The sequence below is a fragment of the Paroedura picta genome, chromosome 10 (assembly GCF_049243985.1).
Source record: "Paroedura picta isolate Pp20150507F chromosome 10, Ppicta_v3.0, whole genome shotgun sequence".
In the NCBI taxonomy this organism is placed as follows: Eukaryota; Metazoa; Chordata; class Lepidosauria; order Squamata; family Gekkonidae; genus Paroedura; species Paroedura picta.
The window spans coordinates 52,205,202-52,232,474 of NC_135378.1; the positions used below are offsets into that span (position 1 = coordinate 52,205,202).

The 27,273-nt window shown below is 40.7% G+C and overlaps 1 protein-coding gene across 1 annotated transcript in view; it reads right to left on the reverse strand.

Annotated features, from left to right (window-relative positions):
* ARHGAP10 (Rho GTPase activating protein 10) overlaps nt 1–27,273 on the reverse strand; it is a 129,186-nt gene that overhangs the window by 1,471 nt on the left and 100,442 nt on the right. Inside the window, exons 20-22 of the mRNA XM_077300149.1 lie at nt 15,380–15,539; nt 10,390–10,524; nt 9,178–9,269 (exon numbers count right to left, since the gene is read on the reverse strand). Of these exons, the coding sequence (XP_077156264.1) occupies nt 9,178–9,269; nt 10,390–10,524; nt 15,380–15,539 (387 nt within the window). The remainder of the gene's footprint in view (nt 1–9,177; nt 9,270–10,389; nt 10,525–15,379; nt 15,540–27,273) is intronic.

Consider the following 27,273-nt stretch of genomic DNA (forward strand, 5'->3'; position numbering starts at 1 on the left):
TTCAGTTCATGAAAGTTCCCAGCAAATCTTCAACTACATCTTCAAACTTCATCGACTTTATGTAAACAAACACATACAGATAACAAACTCCTATTTTTACACTGCTGCCTGAGAGCCAAAGTATTCACCATAGGGGGTTGCACAATTCTCCCCTGACCCCGGCCACATGGAATTTTTCAGTCAAGCCAAGTAACCTGCAAATGGCTGGACTCTTAATGGGAAGACACACACTGCCTAGCTTTGAGGGAAGAGGTCTGAGTGACACTTTTCTCACTAGTTATTTGCCTCCAGTTACCTCTGGGGGGGGGAAAGGGACTTACAAATTCTTCACCTTCCTTGAAGATGAAACTAGTGCAAAACAGTGCCTCTGTGATAGCTGATTGGTGTTACAACAATTGGAACTGCAGTATTGACTCTTGCACTGCAACAGTTTGGTTATGTACATCAGATGCCCCTTAGAGCCGTGCCTCAGGTTTACTGGCTCCTTAAATGTATGAGGATGGACAAGTTGAAGTTATTAAGAGATTTAGAAAATATGACACTTCAAGTTATTTAAACAGAAAGAATACTGTGTGACTGTGTAATAAATGGCTTGGTTCATAGCTTCTCTATCTTTCTATTAGCTACTGCTTTGCAAGATAAAAGAAATACTCTCTTAAGAACTTTACCAAACCATCTACAACAGAGCAAATAAGCCAATTCGTAGTCATCTTTTTACTTCATTGGCAGTTTTACATATTACTGCTAAAAAGATCAACGACCCTGCTGATGCATGTATTTAAAGCAAAATTTCAAGATGACAATGATAATCTATATAGCTTCAATGGATCTCTTTAATACTATAAAAAATAAATGCAGCACATAATAGAAGGTTCTATTGAAGTTTACCAAAAGAATGTGCAGAATAAAAGCCTCCTTAAATACCAACTTCTGTTAATAATTAGCATGCCATTTCTCCTTTGGTCATATTTAGTGCACAACAATAGGACACAAATCCATTTTAAATGGGATGCTCTGGCACCACCAGAAATGGTCTGCATTAGGTTCCTTCAGAGCACCGTGGAGGTGCTTAAGCATATTAAGACTGCATTGCACAGGAAAACATTCAATGTGTTCATTCAGATTACAAACCTGATTACAAATACATCTTAACACTTGCTGGAATCTCTGTTAATGGCCTGATGACACATTAAACAGATAGTGCTAAAAAAATTCCTGTGTTTACAATTTCACTGGTCATATAATGGGGGGGATCCAGTGGGGGTGAATTTATACCATCATCTGGGGAACTTATTGTTTATGGACTATAATAACTATAGCAAACATCCATAAATAACACGAGTTTGCCATTTGTGTTGCAAACTACAGGTGGTAAGGCAACTGCCTACAGACTCAGCTTTTTATTCATAGAATTGGAAAGTACCACCAGGGTCATCTAGTCCAACCCCCTGCACAATGCAGGAACTCACAACTACCTGTCCACTCATTCCCAGGCCCAACAATCCCCCCACCAAAAATATCCAGAATCCAGCCTAGCCTGGGGAAATTCACCTACCTTGCCACAGTGGTGATTAGCAATTATCTAGGTATGCAAGGAAGGGCCACAAGACACAAACACTGGCACATCCCTTCCTGCCCACCCACTCACAATCTGCCTAAATTCAATTTAGCCCAGTTTTCTAGCCTGTCAAGATCATCCTGTATTCTGATTCAGACTTCTGGTGTGGTTGCTACCCCTCTCAGTTTAGTGTCATCTGCAAATAAATGCTCCCTCTAGTCCTTCATCCAAATCATTTATAAATACATTGAACAACACAAAGGCCAGGAAAGATCCTTTAGGCACTCCACTTGTCACTCCTCTCCAATAAGATGACGAACCATTTACAAGCACCCTTTGGATGAGATCTATCAAACAGTTCTTGATCCACCTAACAGCAATAGGGACCATACCGCATTTTACCAACTTGTCAATAATAATATCATGTGGAATCTTATCGAAAGTCTTACTGAAATCAAGGTAAACTATGCCCACAGCACTCCCCTGATCTTAGAGTCATGTGCATTACAGAGTTAATGCTGGTCTAGGATCTGAGATGCTTAGGTTCTAATTCTCACTGCGTCATGAAACTTGCTGAGAGTTTTTTGGTCAGCCACATCACATGATTGTGATTGCAAGGATAAAATGAGGAAAGGAGAACCATGTATGCTGCCCTTGTAGGAAGGGTGGGATAAAAATGTGATAGAGAATACTGATTACTTACTGCTGAAGAATCTCCCACTACTCTGCTAATTTCTTAGGAGAAATCCTTGAACTGGGGCCTTCCTGAATCATCACGCACCTTTACTTAATATGGTCCTTAGGGGCAAGTATAAAATGAACTCTTTTGAAGCCTTATTATGAAGACAGAAATTCCCCTGCCCTTATTTTGAAAGAAAACATGGAAGTTTCCATATTTCCAGTTGAGATAAAGCAAATAAACTCATGCCGCTTAAAACAGTTTTTAAAAATAATGTTTTTTGGGAAAGCATAATCTAAATATGTATGTATTTAACTGGTAATATTCCAAAAATACATGTTGAGAAGGTTTCTCATGAACAATTTTTTTATCACCCAAATCCTGGCAGAATGTTCTTTGAAATTTCTAAACATGGTGAAGCACGTAAAAAAACCATACCAGAGTTACTATTCTTTACAAATACAAAAATTCTGGCCACGGAGGGAGGGGAAAGTATCATTGTCTCTATCAAGCCTGTTGTTCTAAAGCACAGAGGCATACTTCATGGAATAAGACTACCCGAGATTTATTTCTCCTGGTGCAGCTGCTGAAGAAAGGCTGGCCTCCCCCCACATTTGCCTCTTGCAAGGGAGGAAAGAGCAGAACACCTGGCCTGCATTTTTTACCATTTTAAAACATGCCTGATATAGGTGCTTTCTGTCAAAAGTTCCCTTACAGGCAGATTGTGTCTGAGTCAGATGTGATAAAAGAGGAATTAGCTAAAAGTTTAGTCTCTTCAAAGCCTGCTTCTAAAAGGAACTTTAATTTACTGTAAGGGTGGGGATTTCAGCAAGCCTGTGAAGAAACCCTTCTAGTCAAATCCATGCTCAGTTGACGCGGGTAGTTCAGAGCACAGGAATTCAGCAGGACATTTTCAGGCATGTCATGCCTTGCGTCATCGTTCCTCTGAAGGGTAAGAGAAATGCAGTAAATTACCTCCTTTTTCTGATGAAGGTCCTATTAAAACAATACCTCAGACTTACGAGAGCTGTTGCTTCTGAGTTTCTTCTATATAACTAAAATCACAAATAAAATCTTTTGGTGGCCCAGAGATACGCCAGGCCATGATATTTTCTGACGTGGTAGAATGAGCTTCCAGGAGGGCTGAGGGCCCCGATGGAGCTGTCAAAAGATCTGCAGGGCCTGTAAAACAAGAGCTCTTCTGCCAGGTGTTTGGTTGAGGCCGGGTTCTTTTGTCACATACTTGCTAAATATTTATTTTTTTAAATAAAAATGCCATTCAGAATGGCTTACAGCTATTAATCAAATCCAACAATAAAGCTAGCTGAATGAATAGGTCAGGACAAAAGTGAAAACATAGTGTACGACAGCAGCAACAGCAGCATAGTATGTCAGAAAGCAGAAGCGGCATTTCCTATTTATCAATGTTAAATTCTTGGGAAAACAAAATTTAGCACCTCCAAGATTGAAGTTTTGCTAGACCAACATGCCTGGGGAAGGAAATCCATATTGGCCTCATCCAAGGTCCTCTTGGGCAGGTACCAATGTAACATTTGATGATGGGATGACCCTGAGATAGGTCTCATCTGGCGTTCTTAATTAGATTTGTATAGGAAGAGGCTTCCTTCAAGTACCAGAACCAGACCATTACTGGCTTTATAGGTCAATACCCAGCGCTTTGAAATTTTACACAGAAACAAACTGGGAGCTAATGAAGTTCTTTGAAGGTACCCCCACCCCCCACATGTGTGTCTTGTTTGTCCATTATTGGGCCTTCAGAGATGCATCCCCCAGATGCCTGCCTGCCTTCTTCTTGGTGCATTTTGCCTGTGCTCAGACACTTAAAAAATTAATTCAGATTCATCACTCTGTCTCAATTCCCTGATGCCTTAATAAACCTTTAAATGAAGAATTAAGATAATAATACATCATTTCTGCTGCTCTACCAATAACTTTAACTATTGAAATGACAGTGCATCACTCAAATTGACATACTGTTAGCATCAACCATTAAAACAACTGTTAAATTTGTGTCTGACATGAGGTGCCACTGCCATTAAGGAGGATTTTATGTCTTTCTTTTCTCACTTACTTTCATTTCCTTTTCTGTCGACCTCTTCCCTACAAGTACACCCCTTATCCTATATTGGTTTATTCCCCACTTTTCACTACTTTGAAGTAGAAAACCTGGGTCATGGAATTCAACTCTGATCCTTTTCTTGTTTGGGCTGCTTTCACCTGCTTCTTGGGCAGGCAAGATATGGACAGGATATTTGGCAATAAAAGAGAATGGCAGACAGTGGAGAACAATATATGGTGCTTATTGCCTTCATCCTGATGCTAAAGAAGAGGAAGAGCAATAAGATAGGGCAGTTGGTGAATGGCTTCGCCAAGCAATGTCATAGAAGGAAGAAACTGCTTGTGCAAAGCTTATAGGGAAGGGATGGTTGTTTTAACCTGCTTGACCAAACAGCACTCTGGTTCCTCTTCTGTTTTATTCTGTCACTGCCACTCAGAGGGGAAACTTCCACCCAGCTTAGAGAGGATGTCCTGTCTACATAATACTGTATGGCATGTTAGGGCTATGCCTGGAGGCTAGTATTTGCATTTGGGAACTAACTTTATTTGCATTTCAGGCTGGAAGCTTTCCAATAAGATGCCTAGAACGTTTAGTTTCTGGAATCTCTGTCCATTGCCCCCCCCCAGCCATTTTAACACCCATTATGCATCATTTGTGTTTATTTTGTTTAGAGCATTTATTAGGCACCTTTCTACCTTGCAGAACTCGAGACAACATACAATGTAATTATTCCAAAACCTACAAAAGGCAACACTAAAATTTCCAGTTAGGGCTGCCCAAAAAAACTAAATTAGTCCAAGTGTCTGAAATGGCACTGGCACCAGATGAGTAGGAGACTGGCTTTGGTGCAAGAAGCACCCCATGCTCTTCCCCTATAACCCTCCCATCACCCGCACCTCCACACTACACTTGCTTGTAACACTCAGGAGGGAAGGAAGAAGACACTGAGATTTATGCACCACTGGTAACTGCCAACATTGTGGACAGATTTTGGTGTTTTGTTGTGATCTTTACTCTTCTAGGTAATAGCACCATGGAGTCAGATTTTGTCCTATCACTTCAGACCAGCATGGCTATCTCCTTGGATCTAACAACCATGAGGGAAAAGAGTCGTAAAAGATGTACATCTTACTAAAAGATGAGTAACAATGAACATTTCAAGGGACTGTTTTGAGAGGAAGTTGGACAAATACAAAAGCTGTTTCTCCCACCCCATGCCCAGCTGGAGAAGAAAGTCTAAGAGGGCGAGTGTTCATGCAGAATGAACAGCATGCATCTAGCTCTTGGTTCCAACAGTATAATTAATATCTCACCCTCAGGTTATAACAAAAAAAAATGGAATGACTGCCTTACTGGGCAGTCAGTTTTAAATAAGCATCTCCTGAGAGAATGTAGTACGGGCTATTCTTTTCCGGGAACCGTCCTTGCCCAAGGAAAAGAAGCTAAAAGGAGAATGTACTTGCCAATACTTTCCTTGGTTATCTCTCAGTTAAAATGTCATCTTTTTTGTACATACAATTGTAAATCTAGTTGATGAAGCTGGAGGAAATCTAGCAGACTCCCCTCATGTACAGGTCAGATCATAATTTCCTTCAGAACTGGCTAATACAATGTGTTTTGTTACTGCCTCTTCTCTGGAGCTCTAGGGCCAAGGAGTGTGTTTCCTTGCACCCTGAGCTGTATACTTCATTGCAGTGGCGACAACCAAAATATCCACTGCCTTGCATGTGGTGGGGAGTAACCATAGTAGTTTAGTGGAACACCACCTCACTTCCTTCCTGGTATCCCATGGCATCAAACCAGGCACCTACCAGACCCAGTGTAGTTGTGGGCATACCCTGTAAAGCCCACCAGCTGATCAGATACAGCTGGCGTATTAACAGCCAGGCTTCTGACAGTCAGCTTATTCCAGGGCTACTATTGGTCCCTCATGGATTTTGGCCATGCAGCCCTAGGGCTTCTGGATAGAGGATTAGGGAATTTTTTCAAGGCCTGAGGGTGACCAAAGAAGGACTCCATTATCTCCTAACCCTAGCTCAGAAGGGGGTTGGAATAGATGAGTGCCCCAATTCTAGCTCTTTCTGTCTGAGGCCAAGAAAAAGTGGGCATGCCAAATCAGAACCTGGCCCATGACAGGCATTATGCTTTGTTGTCTGACTAAAAGGTGACTTTATTCTCCTTGCACCACAACTGCTTTCTTTGTGGTAAATTCAGGGTAGATATTTATAGGCTTAAAAATACACTACTGGGAAAAAGAACTGCTCACTAAAGTAGGAGGATGTATTTATCTTTCTTCAGTAAAGCAACACTGCACAGGGAGGCCATTGCTATTAGTTGTAAAAACATATTAATTTTGAGGAAGGTTCGTATAGATTGGTGAATAGGTCCTCGTTATGTTGGTTAGTTTGAGAAAGTAAGTTTGTTAAGGCTTGTATAATTAGCAATAAAAGAGCTGAGCTGTCATGTAAGCCGTTCCAGTTTCATTCCCTGAACCGTGTATTCCGGAGATATCCCACAGACGTCAAACAGGATGACTCCCCGCCTGCTCCAAAATTACCACTGTGCCACCAACTTTAGTGGGCCTAAAATAGCTTTCATGATTAAAATGGAGGCTTAATAGACCTCACACAGTGTAAAGATTTCAGTTAACACGTCGGAAGTGATGTACGTAACGCTGCATGGAGGCACCACCGTGCAGCACAGAGCTAGGTATGCTTAAGCCCATTGATTTTATTCTCTGTGTGGCTTCAGGGCTTCATTTTTAGTCCATGTGCTCTTTTTAAAAAACAGCAAGAATAAAACCGAACATTTGTAAAACGGATCGGGGTTAGACGTGGCCACGGCAAAAACAGGGGAATTCAGATCTTGACTGTGAAGCTGGGGATTCTGTGCTGATTTAAAGGGAAACCTCTGAGCAGGATATGCCATGTGGTATTTCCCACATGTCCCAAACTGGTTCTGTATTGAAACAACTGGGATAAATCCCAAACTATTCACAGGACACTGTGTGCTTCAAACTGGTGACAAGATGGAAAGGATGTGCTTGTGGTGTGGTGGAAGATGCCCCTCAACGGCCGAGGAGTAGCAGTGGCTGTTCACCGTGTTTTCCTTAGTCTTGATCTCCTACTAAATACACATGGCTAAAGTGAGTGCCCATTTCCCTGGTTCCTCTTTCCTCCCCTCCCTGTTAAAAACTATTAAATCATAACCGTCTTTGAAGAGGGGCCAGTGTTTCTGCTTTTAGTCTTTAAAACACAATGTAGGTTGGTGATACCCCTATAAATAAGAATAATGGTAGTAATGTGACTTGGGAAAAGGTGTGAAATAGTCCAGTGTAGCCCTCCTTGCTCTGAAATCAGCTATGTGAACATAACCAAGGCAGTCTTTTTGACCCACTGTTATTTCTCTTGAAACTGATTTCAAGCCAGTTTACACAACCACTGTCTTTTATCCCTGATAGCTTTTTCATGACGAAAAAGACATTGCTAGAGCACTCTACCCAATGGTCAATTTCTGGCTTATCACATGACTGCAGACAATTTTGACATATTTTCAATTATTAAATTTGCAGATGATATAGAACTGGGAGTAGCAGCAAACACACCATAAGACAGAATCAGGATACAGGATAATCTTAACAGGCTAGAAAACCCTAAGTCAGTCACAGTTCTCCCAGAGCTCTCTGAGCTCCACCTACCTCACAGGGTGTCTGTTGTGGGGACAGGAAGAGAAGGCAATTGTTAGCCACTTTGAGACTCCTTCAGGTAGTGAAAAGCATGCTTCTTTAATCACAATGCTTAATAGCCACTGGTACATCAGTCGTCCATGAATCTGTCTTATCTCTTTTTCAAGCTGTTTATTCCTAGATCCCCTAGCAGTGAATTTCATGTTATAATCACTCTCCATCCTGAATCTACTGCCCATCAGCTTCACTGGATGCTCTTGATTTCTAGTATTTTGGGAAATGGAGAAAAAATTCTCTTTGTCAACTCTCTCCACCGTGTGCATAATTTTATAAACCCACATCATGCCCCATCCCAGTTGTCTCTTTTCTAAAATGAAAAGTCCCAAGCTCTTCAGCCTTTCCTCATAGAGAAGTATTTCAGTCCCCTAAGCATCTTAGTGAGTTCTTTTGTATTTTTTTTTCAGCTCTGCAATATCTTTTTTGAGATATGGTGACCAGAACTGTCCACAGTATTCCAGACAGGTGAATTATAATATCAGGTGTTTTATGCTCAATCTCTTTCCTGATAATCCCTAACACACAGTTAGCTTTTTTTCACTGTTGACACTTTCATTGAGCTATTTGACTTTAGCAATTCCACATTCCAGTTCTATCAGTGATCAAATTAACTCTGTTGACATCCAACCATATTTTACCTTTAAATACAGTGAAATATTGCCAACTATATGATCCATTTAATATGTAGTTCTGGTTCTCAAAATACATTGTATAGACCAGGGGTAGTCAAACTGCGGCTCTCCAGATGTCCATGGACTACAATTCCCATGAGCCCTTTGCCAGCATTCGCTTGCCGGGGCTTATGGGAATTGTAGTCCATGAACATCTGGAGGGTCGCAGTTTGACTACCCCTGGTATAGACCTACTGATAAGTTGCCTGGCAATTTTAAAGGATAACAGTAAGGGCTTACATAATGAATGTTGCGTTTCCCCAATACCAGAATTCAGGGACTGGGATGCAACGACGTATCTTCTTCTTGCTTCCGTAGAGGGACATGAATCAAACTCAATGATCTATTTTATTTTTACAAATACCTCTCTCATTTTCATAATACACGCAGGTAGTGAAAGACATTTATATATAATTATATATAACAGCTATCTTTCTTAACACTTACCATCTTCAAAAACCGCTCCAATTTGAAAAGATAATTCTGAGCTATGCTCTGCTTCACATGGATAGACTGCCCTTGCTTTTCTGCTGACAACACTGCAAAACCATCAAAGTCAAAGATCTCTATTAGTGGCTAATTTTTCATTCTGCAGGATCAGTGTACAGTTCTTATTTTTTAAAAGACTATCAGAAATATTATTCACACAGTCCATGTATCAAAATAATCCAGCTAGATTAAAAGAAAAACCTGGTCCTACTATAGGGGCATGTACTTCTCTTCAAATCTCACCTGTCAATCTATCTGGCTGCTTGATAAAAGAATATCAAAGGAGATCATGTGTACTTAATACAGATGAGATTTTTAGGAGAGTGCTGAAAGCATATTAAACCAAAGTCAACAAAAATCAGAACACATTTGGGGACAGTGTAGCTTCTCTTCAGGGAAACATTTTCTGCAATATTAAAACCCCCTCAAAGCAATCTAAATAGGCATTAATGTCTTATGTTCAGAAAGCTATATTATGATTTGTATTTTAATAGTTCATAAACACCAAAACAAACCTGGCATCTGACATATTAACGGAAAGTAAATTCAGTAGTGAAATGGGAATCCATTAGATTCATTTTTTTCTCTCTCCCATGCAACTGCAGCTACATTTATTTTGTATTCCAAAGTAAATCTAGGGCAGAGTTGTGGGCAGTGACGCAGGAAAAGAAGAACTTGATGAAAAATATAGCTTTGGCCACTGTACACTGCTTGTTGCTCTGTACAGAGATATGCATAGTGCAGTCACACAGTGTAAGTGGAGTATATATACAGTACCAAGACTCAGTTATGTCACACAATGTGTAGGTTTCTGTCTACGGATAGTAAAACTTCCCTCCCATATCCAGTTCCATCTGCAGAGCCTCACTGTAGCCAGAGCTCACAATAAGACAGTCCAGCTTTTTAACTGGGTTCTTTCCTTTGCATCACTCTAAGTCCCTTCCCTCCGTCCTAAAACAAATGTCCTACTTTTCTCATGAGTGGTATTTCTTAAAGTGTGTATGATCTTGTACTTAGCATTAAAGGAACAACCTCTACTGGCATACTGCCTATATGCTGTACAATGTGATTTACAAGGTGGAAAACCCCTGATGCTGTTTTTCTTATAACACACGAGATATGGAGAGTTTAAAAAAGAAAAATTAAAGTTGCTCAAGAGCATAGCATTACCATCCAGCCGGTCTGTCAGTTTCTCTCGCAGGGGAGGGGAAAGAGAAAGATGGTGGCACTGGTGTTACTAAGGTAGGTGCTGTACTTGACTGCACATTCATCCAGGAAACCATTGATGAATGAGTCTGGCTGGGGCTGAAAGAAGACATTTTTCAGGAGAGAATTAGCATTTAGTACCTTCAAATCAGTATCATTCAGTCTGGACCTTTTGTGAGTAGTCAGCTTCAGTTTCAAGAACAGCGAAATCAATTAAATTATTTGCCAGCTATCCTAGTGCATTTTTTTGCCATCGCAATATGCCTTTTAAGTCTGCTGCCATCCGTCTACAAAGGTTGTATTCATAGCAACCCTCCTAATAAAAAGAAACACTCTTGCTTTGTATAATGTAGGTAAATATGATTTTATCCTTTACTGAGCTAGCTTTATTGCTGAGTATGAGCCGTGCTGTGATCTCGTAGCACAATGAGGAGGCTGAGCTAAATGCTGACGTTTATACAGATGAGGGTTAGTTGGCAGTCAGTGTGCTCTAATGAAAGCCTGAGAACATCAAACAACGGCTAATAGCCTGCCTAACAAGGAATTACAGACAGTTATATTGTCAGGAACTCCGGTTAACATCTCCCCTAAGAGAGATGGATAAATATGTCTGTACTGCGTTGGATTTTGACTTTCTAGAGGGATCCTCTTCTGGTTTCGAAAAACCTGCAAAACAATGCCTTAGCCAAGAGAAATGGAAGTGCAGAGCAGATCAGCCATGCAGTGAATCAGACCATTGTCTCCTCTGATTGGCAGCGGCTCTCCAAGACCTCAGGTCTTTCCTATCACCTACTCCCCCCAATCCTTTTAAAGCCTACGGCATTCGCCCCCAGCCTGTGGTGACTTGACACAGGCTCCTAATAGAAGCCCTGGCAAATTCCTGCGATTCCTAATTTGAGCCAGTGATTCAAAAGGGCCCGTTTAGTGGTCTACAGGAATTGTAAAAGATTAAAAAATAAAATAAAATTGAGAAGCACAGATACATCTGAGAGCCATGTTTCTTACTCCTCTGTAATATCTTCCAAATATATATGAAGAACTTATGGCCAAAAGAATGGCAAAGAAAAACATTATCTCTAAAAGAAATGTTGAGCCAGCCGCACAGATAAAAATGTAAGAGTCTATATCTGTGAAACAGCCAGGTGGGCTACTTCACATGTCACCCTAGAAATCAGCTTATTTCCTCTTTCAAACTGAAATGCAAGGTATGTATAATGATAATGCTTTATTTCTCTCATGGGGTCATAAAACCGAAGTCTAAAAAGAGGAACTCAGTTTTTTTTTGGTAGTTTAAAAATATCTACACTAAGATATACTCCAATGGTAACATGCACAGTTCTTGACAATCATGGGAGAATATGGAAGATGACTGAAATGGAGACAAACACACTGCCTGCAGAAAAAGGGGAGGCTGTCCTTCCTCAACAAGACAAGTTATTGTATAGTGCAGTTAAATTTTAAACAAACAAGCCTGGGAGGGTGTGAATGTTGGGAACCTAACTGAAAATAAGCTAGATGTTCAGCAACCAGCTCCTGAAAGTAAGACTTCACTGGTGTTTATCTGCCTGGATCTTAAGGTAACTTTACTAACAGAATCATCTTATCTCAAAAATCAATGAGAAAAGACAAGACAAAAGAGAGGGCAGAATCTGCACCAACCTTTTAGACAAAAAAAAATCAGGTTTGGCTCACAAAACTGTTGAAATTCTATGGTTGTCATAGTGAGCATGTGACAAGCACTGAACTCTTTATGATTTTAAAATGCTGTTACCATAATAACTCATATAATGTACTTTTGATTCAGTATGCAATCCAATATTCCACAGGCCCTGGGAAATACACGTTCCTTGCATATTAAGTGTCTTCTATGCAGTACATTAGTTATTAGATGGGGAGCATAATGCATCCCTGGCTCTGTTGTTAGAATGATGCGATCCTAGTTGCCAAAGCTGTTGCAGGATGACTTTTTAAGTTCAAAATGTCTTTACTTTGAAAAAAAAGCAAGGGGTGGGGTAAAAGAGAGGCAAAACAGCTTACCACATATAATACACAAGACATTCCAATACTACACATTCAGAGACATAATCAGCTGACACTGCAGCAGCAGTTTCTTTAAATGTAGCCTGTACACCTCTCAGCAAATCAGTCAGCACATTAACACAATGCTCTTCCATGCCACTCTGATAAATTTGAAACATGAATCAAGAGTACTTGTCCAAGCGAAAGCATTTGAGAATGATAATTTAGCTGCAAGAAAATAAAGTACAAGGCATTTATCCTGGCAGACTACTGACTTAAAGGGTTGACTTGCTGAACCAGGACAGTACTTTAGGAACTGAAAAACAACCTGGCAACCTAAACAGCACTTCTAGTGTCCTTCAAGAAAACAGGATTAAGTCAACTGTCCCTTGAATAACTGCGTGCTTTATTCAACAGCATATAATTTCACACACTTCTTGCTGTAGTTGTTAGATGCAGCAAGTGCACAGCATGGACAGCTCACAATAATAACTGACAAAATATGCCTCAAAAGTAGGTAAATATAACTCTATTATCCTACCAACCTTGTGTGGAAGGCACATAGTGTTTTCCTATGCTTCCTTCCATCACTGCAGCTCCCTCTGAACCCTGGGAAGATCATTCCTGGGATTGCAGAATCCACACAAACAAACAGTCATGTGGTATGGTAGACTGGCACGAGAGCAAGGGGATGGAATTGCTCTTCCCCTCCATGGAGCCATTCTCGGGGAAGAGGAGAGAAGAAATTTCTATTCATGTCTCTCCTCACTCTCTTTCATGCATAGCACTGATCCTCCAGGGGTCAGAAAGCTGCAGCAATGAAGACGGATGGAGAACTAGTTCTTCCACATATGGATTAACAGGGTACTGCTCATTATCTAGCAATTCAAACCATGTGAAGTATTATAGCCACCCTCTCCTAATATTTTTGCATATTTAAAAAATATGTATCAGCTAAAGGCTCTGTCCAAAAGATAACCAAGACCTCATAAAATGTTGTGTATGTGCTGGCCAAGAACATCCTTACATCCATAGTACACCTACTCATTTTTGCATAACCCATCATGTAGCAGAGGTTATTTTCTGACTTCAATGGGCACTCTGAACTGTGTGGCTCCAGAGAGAGCCTAGCCTTTCTCCATCTGGTTGCCGTTCTTCATATTCATATTTTACATGTTGCTTTGCTTTTTACCATACTGGAGCCGAATAATGAACATACATGTAGGAAACTACATATATCCCATCAAATGACAACCACATATTCTGTAATGGGTTAAGTTAAACTGGGGAATTTAGTATCAACTGGAAATACAAACATGGATATTCTCTCAGGTTATAGAAAATAACATTCTCTGCATAAAGGCAAGTTTGTGTAGGAAATTTATCATGTATGAAGGGAGAGATAGTTGGACTGAAAGCTCTTCCACACTGGCAGAGGTAGATGAGAAGTAGTTTAAAAAATAGACATCTGATTCTGAACGGGTGAGGTCTTTATCTTAACAGAAGAAATAGCAAAAGCTGTAATCGTAACTTTTTAACAAGCAATCAGCTATACAGGCTTCCTTCTGGGTACTTTGAATGGCAGTAAGAGATTCGCTCTTTTAACAAGGCTTAGTATTATTCACCTTCTATAAAGGTTTAACCCAAAATAGAATGTTTCCCTGGGCTACACAGCACAGAAAAACTATTGCAACTGCACAAGTCTTCAATCTTCCACTGTGACTGCCACTGTGATTCCACATTTCTCTTTTCCAAATGATTGCACAGAGGGCTGAACTTTTAGACTGAATAGTACCAGGAGGGGGGAAGGGGGAGATGCTGCACTTCATACATTCCTCCATAAGCGTCCTAGGGTAATGCTAACTATGCTTTCCACTGACTAGCATGTTCTAAAATGTTAAGATCTCTGTGTGCTTTCTCAAATAAAAAGCCCTGATCTCCTATTCCCTGTATAATTTACTGAGGAAGGGTGAAACAAGGCTTCATTTAATCCAAAGAGCTTTTTCTCGAAGGAGGGAAGGATTGTACCCAAGGCCTCAATTATCCTCTAAAATGGTCAGACTACACACTGTTAGGTGGCTTCATTTTTTGATAACCGAGAAAAACAGATTGTTGTTGAGACAGAACAATGGTTGCTCTCTGAGCATTCAAAGAACGCCAGGTCGTCTCTGCTTTAGAGTTTGGATTTGGGAGGTAGGTGGAAAGGACCGAAGTCTTGAAGTAAACATGGTGCCTGAGAGTGCCAAGGCTCACCAGTACCCTCCCCTGGCATTCAAATGAAAGGGCCTTCCACAGCTGCAATAGGAGACACAGTGCCTGGGGGATCAGGAGAACTAGTAAGAACCCAAGATTACCCTTAGTGTGTGGTTCTATTCGCACTTCAGGTTTGCCTTCCTTTTATTACTCAATCTCGATCTCCCGTCCCCCTGCTCAGAGTTCCTGCCTTTCTTTTTATTCATTTTACTAACAATTCAAACAGGCAATCCATGAGTTGGATGAAGACAAACTGAAAATCCCACTCAGGTGTTGGAGGTTTCGGCACAGGGTGGGATCCAGTGAGGCTGTCCTGATTGTCAGCATGTCCAATAAGTATTCTCACTTTTGTCTATTTTCTCTGAGTGACAGGCTCCAGGTGCTAGAGCAAACCCAACTAGCTTTAAAGGTGGGACTACAGCTTGTACCTTCATACTGTTCTTAAGATACACTTTTCAAACAACTTTTCAGTTTTGAAAGCATAAAGCAAACATAACAATTAAGAGAGATATTTTCCTTGTTTTATTCTTATAAAAGAAACCTATATTTTTAAACATTAAGAACAAATGCTAGTTATCCTTGTCAATCTGTTAGATGCTGCCATACAAGGTGAAGAAGAAATCTGTTTCCCAAAAGAGTTTTACATTTTATGCCTGCTTTAAATTGAAATAAAGTTACTTACAGATTGACTGTCCAGTCTGTCATGTCACCACTTTCTGTTATAAGATTGTTCTTTTCCATCTCTGGGGGGCTGCTTGGGGTGGCTGCTGTAGGAGACTGTGAAGACAATGAATCTGTGCTACCAGTGGGAGTGCATTCTTTGGGCGGGCTCAGACTATCACCTGAAAAATAAGAAATATTTTAACACAAGAGGGTAGTACTAAATCATATCTATTTATTATCCAAATAGCAATGCATCCCTCTGTCTAATTCTCAGGGTGGAACCATCTGTGGATACTAAAATATGGAGATTTGAGCCATGAATAGACAAGAGTGGTCTTTCAACAAACCTGAGGAAAAACCCAGGATTGAAGAACAACCTGAAATGTATTTATACATATATATAGTGGCTAACCCCTCCCCTCATCGAAGAAGGAAATATAACTTTAAGAAACCAAGGTCCTCTACAGAAATTACTAGGTAACCGTATCAGTACTGCCAACAGTCAAGCCTTAGTTCCTGTCATTAGAAGGCAACAGGAAGGTGCAGCAGACTTTGCAGAGCTGAAGACAGGGGGCAGACAAAAGGCTGGTCGAATGGTGTGAAGGAGAGGGAAGCAGGTGAAAAGGTAAAGATACAGAGGCTTCCAGAAGGATGGGGGAAAGAAAGAGTGTGGAGAGGGGGATACTGGGGAAAGGTGTCCTCTTTGAGTTCTTGAGAGTTCCTGGTCCTGGTCCAGTGTCTGGCACCCTGCAACTGGGTTTGATCTTGACAGGTAGATGGCACAATGCAACAGAATTTTATTGAAGACACAGTCAGTGGGAACAAAAGTGGAAAACAGGGGGGCCAATAAGAACAGGTGGGTGAAGGAACAAGAAAGCAAGAAAAGGAGAGTAGTTACAGGAACTTTCAGGAAAGGAACAGAGGAAATAGAAGAGGTGGGGAGAATAAGGTGTTCCCCTACAAATCCTTGCACATTCCCTGTTTGTAAAATAATAATCAGAATGGTTAAAATAAAAACAAAGTTATTCAGATACAGTGGTGAAAAAAAGTGATCTGAACAATGTTCCTTGAACCTGCTATTCCAGAATATAAATTAAGCTATAGTAAATTAGTGGAAGGCAGTGCTGGTTTCTAAAATGACTCATTTTAACACACTAATCATATTCGCTGTCACATAAGAGCTATTTAGCTTGTTTCTGTGCATCTGATGCCTTTGCATGACACAACACGGGCTTTTGTAGTAAATTAGGTTGTGTGTGATACACCTACATCTAATTTACAGGCACAAGACCCAATGAGAAAAATATTCAAAAAGATTTGATAAAAATATAAGAAATCCTTATGAACTAACTTAGAACTGTTTCATTTTTTACTTTTTTAACACGGAGATTACGATTTAAAAATGTGATTTTATTGTGTGACTAGCAGCAAACGTTTCTGATTTCAAAGAAACAAAAGTACTGTGTTCAAGCAAGAACAGCCGAAGCAAAGAAGCAGGCTTCCACATTCATTGCCAGGGTACATCTTGATGCAAGTTCACATCATGATAGCAATGCTGTCCTCAGTGAATTGACTCAATGTGCTTAGAATACACATATGGGACCACTAATCATAGCACACAGTGAGCTGCATTCTACAGGAGCTAGACTGAGGGCACGGTATATGTTTCTTTGTTGAATTTTGGTGCAGAGAAGTTCTACTTGCCACACGAATAAATGTTCAAGAAGCTTGGTGCTCAGATCATCTAAGACTCAATGTGTATCTATCCTATATCTAAAACTGTGTTTTGAGGCCCTGGTTAAGGCAGAACTACCTGAATCTAGACAAGACAGAGGTGACTGGAACCACCTGTAGTGGATGGAGTGCAGCTAGCACTTGCAAAGGAGGTTAAAAGCTGGTTGACAGGGTAGCCAGGAGTGCCTTCTAACCAGTTGTATCTGGTTTTCCAGTAGTCTCCTGTCCTAGTCTCAGCTGACTTGACCATATTGGTCCATCCTTTTGTAACAACCTGGAAATTGCAACTGATTCAGAATGAAGCGGCTTAATTGTAGTTATGTGATGGTCATCGTCACTTATTAAATGTTCACCCACAAATTCAATCCAAGGTCCTTCATGGCTTAGGATCCATATAACTAAAAGGTATGTGCCAGCCAGTTTTCAGATTGCTACTTTACGTTGTTCCCCCATTTCAGGATCAAGAACCCATTTTTCTTTTCTTCCTGTTATCTTTCTCATTTTATGGAATGGGTTCCCAAGGGAAGTATCATTCTTGGAAACTCTTAGGAGACATGATAGGGCTATTTTTATTTACCAGGACATAGGTTGCAGGAGTTTTATTAGATTGGGAGGGGGAGGATTGGAAATTTTCCGACTTTTGTATGTTTTAATTATATACATCATGAGCATTTTACTTAATAAATAAAATAATTCAACAATAATGTAGCCTGAACTTCAAGTATGCATTTGTGAAAAGCTCTAACTAATATGAATGTTAGAAATATTTCCCAGGCATGTAAGAGTTACAGCAGAAGATTTTCAGTGCACAAATTTATAAGGTAAAGGTATCCCCCATGTCTGACCCTTGGGGTGACGCCCTCTAGCATTTTCATGGCAGACTCAGTACAGGGTGGTTTGCCAGTGCCTTCCCCCGTCATTACCGTTTACCTCCCAGTAAGCTGGGTACTTATTTTACCGACCTCGGAAGGATGGAAGGCTGAGTCAACCTTGAGCCGGCTGCTGGGATTGAACTCCCAGTCTCGTGGGCAAAGCTTTCAGACGGCTGCCTTACCACTCTGCGCCACAAGAGGCTCATGCACAAATTTATATTATAAACAAAAATTGTGTGTGAAGGGGAATTTCAAACATATACATTAAGCATAGCTTTCAACAAGCTTTAAAAAAAATCCAACAGTATACAATTGGGATCCTTTTATCAAGTCTTATTGCAATGCCTAGAACAAACCTCACTTCAAAAAGGTCAGCTGAAGACAACATGAATTAGTTCGTGTAGCAAGAGAGACAAATTGGGTTACAACGTCAATACAAGTCAAAGTAAATTAATTTACAGTGTGAAGTAGCACAGATATCTTATAACAGCAGCAGACATCAAAAGAGAAGTATCTTTCTTCATCAGCCAAAATATTCCAACACGCTATAGAAATTCTCTTTTTTCGTGTTTGTCTATGAGTAAACGCAAGTAAGCTGTGTTAGCAACAGTTATGATTTAGGCCTGGGGAGAACTGACATTAAAGACAGATACATTGTGGAAATATTTTCCAAAGCTACCTTTTCTTTAGGGAGAATCCCAGAAAACAGCTAAGTGGAGAAACATCGATAATACCAGAAACAAAAGGTAAGTCTATTAATTCAGACCATCCTGAGAGCAGTTCCATGCAGAGCAGTTCTGTGCAGTTCTATGCAGAGTTACTCCAGTCTGAGCACATACAGCAACTTGGGTGACAGTACAGTACACTTCCATCCATTCAATAATGCAAAAGCGCTGCCGGCTAGTGAACAACATTCCAAATTCTGAAAATGGGTTAAATACCCAAACATAAGAAGAAAAATGGTGTGGCACAGAAGTAACCCTGAATACATGAAGCAGTAACATGACGCAGTGGCACAGCCCATTCAATGTTACTACTTGGCCTTTGAGAAAGGAGGCTCCAAACCACAATGATGCTCAGATCCCTTGAAGCTTTTGTAAAAACTGTTTGTTCTTAACCAATAAAACACCCTCATATGGACATCAAGTTTAGATTTGGAGCCACCTCGCCCCAAGATGCCATGCTTGACGAGTACAGTTCTGAAGTAAATTAAGCTCTGAAGAGAATTCAACATGCTTGGCATCTGAAGCACACATTCAAAAATGGCATCTGATTCACAACTACAAACAATGAAACAATTTCAATTATTGCTGCAACATATCTCTTGCACTGACTGCAGCGTTTAAGGAATCAGCAATGGGGTATTTAGGATATGGTGACTAGGGCTCATGCCCTGGGCACCATGCTTGAGAGGGGTGCACTGGGTCTTGTCAAACCTTCATAAGTGATAGGAGTCATGCACCTCAATGGGCCCAAACCCAGTGACCCCTGCTACAGCGAGTGAACGATGACTTGGCAGCGCACATATCAGCGTAATCAGCCTGGCTCCTCTGACACCATGGACCTGAGGCTGGGAATAGCAGCTACTTACATCAGATGAAGCGACAGCTGACAGCTACCTAGTGCAAATCCCTGCGGCCTTCCCTTTGGTGTAGGTGTCAGTATGGGGCACCCCCCCCCCCGTAAGGCTACTAGTTTCCCATCCCACCTTCTTAATGGAGGGGAAAGTTGCGGAACGTGTGGCCTAAGGCAACAGGCCCCTTTGCTGCCTCCTCTCCATGAGGCCTGCAGGACATCAGGTACTGGGGGGGGGGCAAATTTGTGGGTGGTTTTTTCTCTGAATAGGCCCCACCCCAGTTCCCTGGCCACCAAGCCCTGCTTACCTGCTTGCTCCAGACAGAAATGGCATGCACCTGGGAAATCAGCACTGTTATTTCAAAATCAACTTTTAATTTTCTAATACAATGCTCAAATATAGGCTTCCCCATGCTATATGCAAAATTGCCTCGTGGCCTTCCTTATTATATTTTTAAAAAATGATATTAAAATAAATTACTGTAAAATATTGTCAATTTTATTATTAAAAGTTCCAAGTGGACAACAGATGTTCAGCTCATTCGCCAAGTCAATGCATTATATATTTTAGCTTTGATGGAAAATATACGTAGTTTAATGCATTCTAACATATGAAAGGCAAAGCTTTATTTATTATATTTGCTTCCTACCTTTTCTCTGTAGAAATCAGAGCAGCATTTTAACCTCATAATAACTCTGTGAGGCAGATTAGCTGTAAGGACACCACCCACAGCTTTAAAGCTCAATGGAGTTTTGAGATCAGGGTTCTCCCATTCAAATCCAACCCTTTACAAGATAAAAGGACTTCTGCCTACTGCTGTAGCAACTGGGGTATCTGGGGGAGGAGACTTTGAAATTATCCCACAAAACTTTGTAAAAGGCTCTTTGGTAGAAGAAAACGTTTCTGGTTCACCTGGATCTCAACTAACCTTCATCTCAATGCCTTCCTTTATTTTACTTCCTTTATTAAGTGCTAAAGGGTTTGTTTTGATTTTAATTGCTAATAAATGTACATAACCATGCTCACTTGGTACCTTCCTCACAATTCTAGAGGCACCAGGCTAAAACATTGCTTTTTATCCAGGCTTTTAACTGAGGGGTTTTAACTTTTATGTTTTACTGTCTGCTACTAGCCTTAGGGATGCTTTACAGATAACATTCTAGGTTGCTAAATATTATTTCATGCTGTTTTTCATGATGTTACAATGCCGATAATTCTTACTTGCTTTTTAGTGATTTCACTCCATGAGTTTCTAGTCCCAAGACAGGTAGTATTCAAATTATCCTTAAAAACCCACTGATATTTCCTGTGTAGTTTTAGCAGAGCTCCTTTCATGACTCAGAAAAGTTGATTTTGTCTACAAGAATGAATGGAATGCCTGGGGTCCTCAGAGGCATTATAGTGATTCCACTTCTACACACACATTCTCTACGCCAGTGAAACTCACTTTACAGCTCGCACGGAGGCACATTCACAATTACCTTCAACTAAAAAAATTGTCATTTTTTCCATCCTTGGAGGGGTCCTGCACCTGAGGGAAGCTTGCACCTTACCTACTCCTCTGCAGCAGCTGTTTCAAGGGGGGAACCAACTACCCCGCTACAAGCCCCACTGGGGAAGGGCATTGCCCACTTTCCTGAAACATGGGACAGATGCCACATTGGGCAATGGTTGTCAGAAAAGTCATAGGTGTCATGGCAAGGAACCACATGTGGTTCTTGAGCAACTGTGTATCACTGCTCTAGACAAATCTGATTGGTCCTCCCTCTCTCACGTGCCTGCATCTAAATTCTGTAGCTAGTTATTTAACAGCCACATCTTATCTAGGGATGCCAGCCTCTAGGATTCTGGGGATCCCCCGGAATTACAGCTCATCTCCAGGCAACAAAGATCAATTGCCCTGGAGAAGGTAGAGCACATGGCATTATACCTCACTGAAAACCCTCCCCTCCCTGCAGGCACCACCCTCAAAGTCTCCAGGTTTTTCCCAACCCGGAGTTGGCAACCCTAACCCTACCACTACTGCTTGCTCATGTTTGTCTTCCAGTATTACAGGAAATTACAGGAGAAGAGGAAAGGGCTGGGATGTAAAAACCACTCCCTCTATGAAGCACATTCTACGTGTGTCTTTGCAGCTGCTGCTGGCAGCTGACTTCTATTTAGGTGTTACCACTCCTTTGTCTCTTCTGAAACTTTCACCTTATTTCACTTTAAGGCAGGCTGCTTGCTCACTTTGGAACATCTGTGCTAAAATAGGAAGGAACTGTATTAGCATCTTCAGGCAGCCCTCAGGTTAGCTAGAAGAATACTGAGCCACACCTAATATTTTCAAATTAAAAAAAGAAAAGCTACGGATGTACAGCATCTCCCTACATAAACATTTCATCAAAGCAGCTAAAAATAAAAGGACCCAGAAATCACAGTCTCATCAAATTCTGGAAAACTGTTCACAGCAGAGTCACAGATAGTATGTCAGTATGCTAATTTATACCTCCGGATTAAAATGCCAAGATATGATAGATCCAAGAGTTACCATATAAAGAGAAACCAAATACAAGCTGAGTAAGAAAAGAGATTCCACTAAGTCTGAGCTACAGTGAGAAAAGGAAGTGTTATCAGTTAGCAGACTGAACTGCCATGGAGAATATTAACACTAAGCAGAGAATCACATGATCTTTTCTTAAGAAAAATATATTTATATATATATTGATCTCTGATAATACTTTCAAGCTGGATTCAGAAAAAATGAAGAGACAATAGAGAAATCATACAGCAAATGCACGTTGGTTGCTGGAGCATATGAGAAAATTTGTGTTTCATAGATTACAGCAGAGCTTTTGATTCTGTGGATCATGGTTGGTTTTAAAAGAAATGGGTGTGCCACAAAATCTGCACTACTGTTAGGACAAAATACAGAGAAACAAAGTTGGCAAAGATGTCAAAGATTATTTCCCCCTGATCTGTTCATACTACATGCAGAACAAATCTTAAAGGAAAATTGATTACTTAGATGAAGGTGCAGTGAAAATGGATGGAAGGAAATTTAACTATCTGAAATATGTAGATGACACCACATTACTGACAGAAAACAGTGAAAACCAACTTTGGTGAAGGTCAAGCTAAAAGTGCCAAAACAGGATTACAGCAAGACAAAAGTAATGACAACAAAGACCTTGAAATTGTTCCAAGTTTGTTCCTTGGCTCCATCCTCAGCCAAAAAGGAGACTGCAACCAAGAAATCAAAAAAGACAGAGACTGGGAAGATTCAAGTGGATAGCTGTGTTGGTCTGAAGTAGCACATCAAAATATGAGTCCAATGGCACTTTTAAGACATTTTAGAAGAAGAAGAAGAGTTGGTTCTTATATGCCGCTTTCCCCTACCCGAAGGGTACAGTTGCCTTCCCATTCCTCTCCCCACAACAGACACCCTGTGGGGTGGGTGAGGCTGAGAGAATGCTGATATTACTGCCCGGTCAGAACAGTTTTATCAGTGCCGTGGCGAGCCCAAGGTCACCCAGCTGGTTGCCTGTGGGGGAGCACAGAATCGAACCTGGAATGCCAGATTAGAAGTCCGCACTCCTAACCACTACACCAAACTGGTACTTAGGTACTTATACCCTTTTACTATGCATGTGTGTGAAATTTAGAAAACCAATAAAGCTGTCCGGAAGAAAGCTGATTACTTTAAAATGTGGTGTTCATGTGAAGTTTTACTGATACCACAGAATGTCAAAAGACAAGTGGGTTCCAGATCAAATAACGCCTATTGTACTTCCATCACATAAGAATGGAGTCATTGGAAAATATATTAAAGCTAAGAAAGTTGTAGTCAGAAGGAAAAAAGAAAGACCCAAACTACTGTTTGCTTATTTATTTATTGTTTGATTTATATACCATTCTCTCTTGGACTCACTGTCTCAGGGTGATGACAGCTTGACAGAAAATTCAATTTCCACAGTAAAACTGTGATTAATATAGTTGACTCATTCAAGGAAGCCACAGTCTGGGCTCAGAATATTGGAGAGAATGTAAATATGGATCAATGGGAAATGTATTGGAATTGGAATAAAATGTTTTTAGATGGTACATTGCTCCTAAAGACCCAGCAAGAGCAACTACAAGTCTTAATAGGAAATGTTGGAAATGTCAAGATATAAATGCATCATTTTATCATATGTGGCGGACTTGTCAAAAAGCCATTCTTCATAATGAGATGCAAAATTTTGCATTAGAGCCAAAATGTACATTATTAAATATGGTACAAAATAATATTAGAATGTACAGCGAACTTTTTAAGTATATAAGAGCTGCAAGGATTCTATATGTATCAGGATGGAAACAAGAAACTCCACCAGATCTTATGGATTGGTCAAACAAAATGGCGGAATATGTGACAATGGCAATACTTACATATCTGATGCACAAAAGACAAACGTCAAACTTCAGAAGAAAATGGAGTCCTATCTTAGACTATATTGAATACATAGATCAGTAAAATAAGATGGAAAGGAATATAAAATGTAAATTGTAATAGGTATTTCCTTTGCTCTCTTCTTAAAAGCTGTCTTCTAGAAAAAGATTTCAGTGGTTTTCCACCTTTGTTTTATATTATAAATGTAATATTTTTAAGAAAGAATATACAATGTACTACTTTGAAATAAAACTTATAATTTTTTAAAGGAAGCTATAGCCCTCAGTTTACAAGCTGTTAACAATAGGATGTTTGGGAGGTCACTAATTCATAGGGTTCCTGTAGGTCAGAAGGAACTTGACAACACTTAACACACCTTGATAATACTGTGAGAAAGTCTGTGAGAAATAACTACTGGTTGAAACCTTTCTAATATACAATGAGTGATATACAGCCTTTCTTGAACAATAACAGTTCTCACCCTAATGTCATCAGCCACAATGGACTTGCTAAGACAGACATTAGCCAAGGTATCAGGTGCTGCTTGCTGGATACTCCTTCTCTCAAACACATACATCTGTATCTTGTAACCAATTATTTAATTGCCTCACCTCACTACTGCTGCTCAGTCATGTTTGCCTCCCAGTAATACAGGAGAACAGGGTAAAGCGGGGATGTTAAACCCACTTCCTATAGGGTGTTGCCACCCAAGCAACACTGTGATGGGGCCTAAAAATGTTAACTACATTTTAAAGAGCTAACTCACCTGCACATCTTCCTATGTAAGATATGCAATCATCTCTCAACAATGCCTTTCTGCAGGCTACAATCTATGTAAAAGAATAACTTGACACAAATTTGACATAAATGTGGCAATCTTCAAATCCTGTGGGTAAACAGTTCAGTCTTTCACTTTCAGAGAGCAGTCATATTTTGTATGCAATATAATTTCAAGTCTAAAGTCAACTTCATCAAAAACATTAATCTTATCTTATTTATTCAAATGTTTATATGTCACCTTTTAAAAATTAAGGATTTATCAGTATCTAAAATACATAGTAAAACAACCATTTTCAATCAAAAATATGAAATGTGGATGTCCTGTGGGATACTATAAGGCTCTTAGCAGTGAATTAGTACCCTTGTTGGTTTGGATTGCAGGAGAGGCACAAGATTCTGGGCTTTTGCCAAAGTCAATGTATTAAGCATCCATTTTAGTTCTGCTTAACCAGGGAAAGACCCACTTGTCTGCTCTAACTATAGGCCAGTATCCCTCATAAATATTGATGAAAAAATCATTGCAGTATACCTTAAATGTGTGTTATGATTTGTTATAAGGAGAAAAAGTGCCAACATCTCAGGTACCTAACTAATAGTATTGTCACTAGGTGTGTTCCTTTGGTGGCCTTGTCACTGAATGCAGAGAAGGCCTTTGACAGGCTGAATTTGAACTTTCTGTATTCTGTGGTGCGATTCATAATTTATTAACTAGGTAAAGGTACTAATAGGTTCCATTTCTAATAGGTTCCATTCAGAGATTTTTTCTGTTGCCCCAGCATATGTCAAGGTTGTCGTCTTTCACATCTATTATTTGACCTGATCTAGAGTCCTTAATCCTGTCACAGAATTTGGGGAGAATCAGAATACCACACTAAGGGGATAAATCTCATGCCCGGTACCAAATGTGTCAAATAACTTGACCTTATTGTTCCAAGAGAGATCAGTTCAGATAAATATGAAGTTTATTCTGGATCAGCTTTCCCAAGAACGTGATACAGGCCTCATTAACAAGGGTAGAGTCATCTCCAAGGGCAACCGTACATAAAGCATATTACAATAGTCTAGCCTCAAGGTTATTGTACTATGGATCCCTTTGGGTAGATCAGCTGAGTCTAATAGGAAGCCTGCTTCCATGCTGATGAAGTTGATAAAAAGTACTGTTTTCTGACTGTGCACATGTGGTTTCAAACATCAAAATATCCTAGCTCTTAACTGAGGGAGACAGAAACAAGTTGGGGACTGCTGCCCCCCATTTAATGAAAGTGATACCCAATCTTTCAAACCAATAGCCTTACCAACCAGTACTACCTTTGAGTATAATTGGCAGACACTGGTCTAGAACAGAGAAAGAAACATCTGGAGGTTTGGGATAAAGAGATATATAGCTGTGTGTCATCATCAGTATAATGATGACACACAGCTCTGAAGTTTCAACAACCTAATTGAACTATATTATATAAATATTGAAAAGTATGGGTGATAAATTAAATCTTGCATCACTCTGCATATCAAATAACATTCTACTGATTATGAATCCAAAAGTTTCCCCGAAAATAAGACATTGTCTTATATTTATTTTTTCTCAAGAAGACACACTATGGCTTATTTTCAGGAGGTGTCTCATTGGTAATTAGAAAAGTCAATGACATCAACAAAGATGTTTTTGTGGGGTGAAAGAGACCCACAGACTGCTGCTGGTCAGTGCTGGGGAGCAGCAGCTTTACTGGTGTTTGTGGGGGGTGAGAGCGACAGGGGCGGCCAGTGCCATGGAGGGACGGAGTGCTGATGCTGATGGCATGCCAGCCAGTGCTGGCACCCAGGTGCAGTGCTCTGCGCCCACGTGCGGGTGCCTGCTGGCGCGCTGCTGCCAGGTCAGCCTCTGCCACCAGGAAAGCAACCCCCAAAAGGGCCAGGGGAGGGAAGCAGGTGCATGGCAGGGTGGTGGTGGAGAAAAGTGGGGTGGGAGTGGAAATGTGCTGGATGTGCTCAGGGCTGGTGCCCGGGAGGATGCCTGGCTGGCTGCAGATGCCCAAGTCTTCCACCAAGCATCAGCTGGCATGTTGATGCCAGTCGTCCCTGGTTACAAAAATGCCCTCCTCACTGCCTTGCCTCTCCTGTTCCGGCTACTGGGAGCAAGCCGGGATCACTGCCACTGCGCTGAGGAGGTGGCGCATGCCGAAATCTGCCATGCAGGAGGGAGGTCGGGCGGCTCTTCCAATTGTCTCCTCTTGGCTGGGATTTTCCGCCCCCTTCTTTGAACAGAGGATAAAGAAACACCCCCAAGTCAGGGCAGATTCCCAGCCCCGTGCCCTGGCACCCCCCCAACCCTACCACAGAATGTTGCTGGTTGGTGCTAGGGGAGAGAGACCCACAGTGCTGAGTAAAACGGCAGCCACGGCTTTACTTCTATGGCATATATTGTGCAAATGGGTATGTCTTATTTTCGGGGTATGGCTTATGTTGCGTAAGTGCTTAGAAATCCTGCCACAGCTTATTTTATGGGTGTGTCTTATTTTCGGGGAAACATGGTACCACCTTCT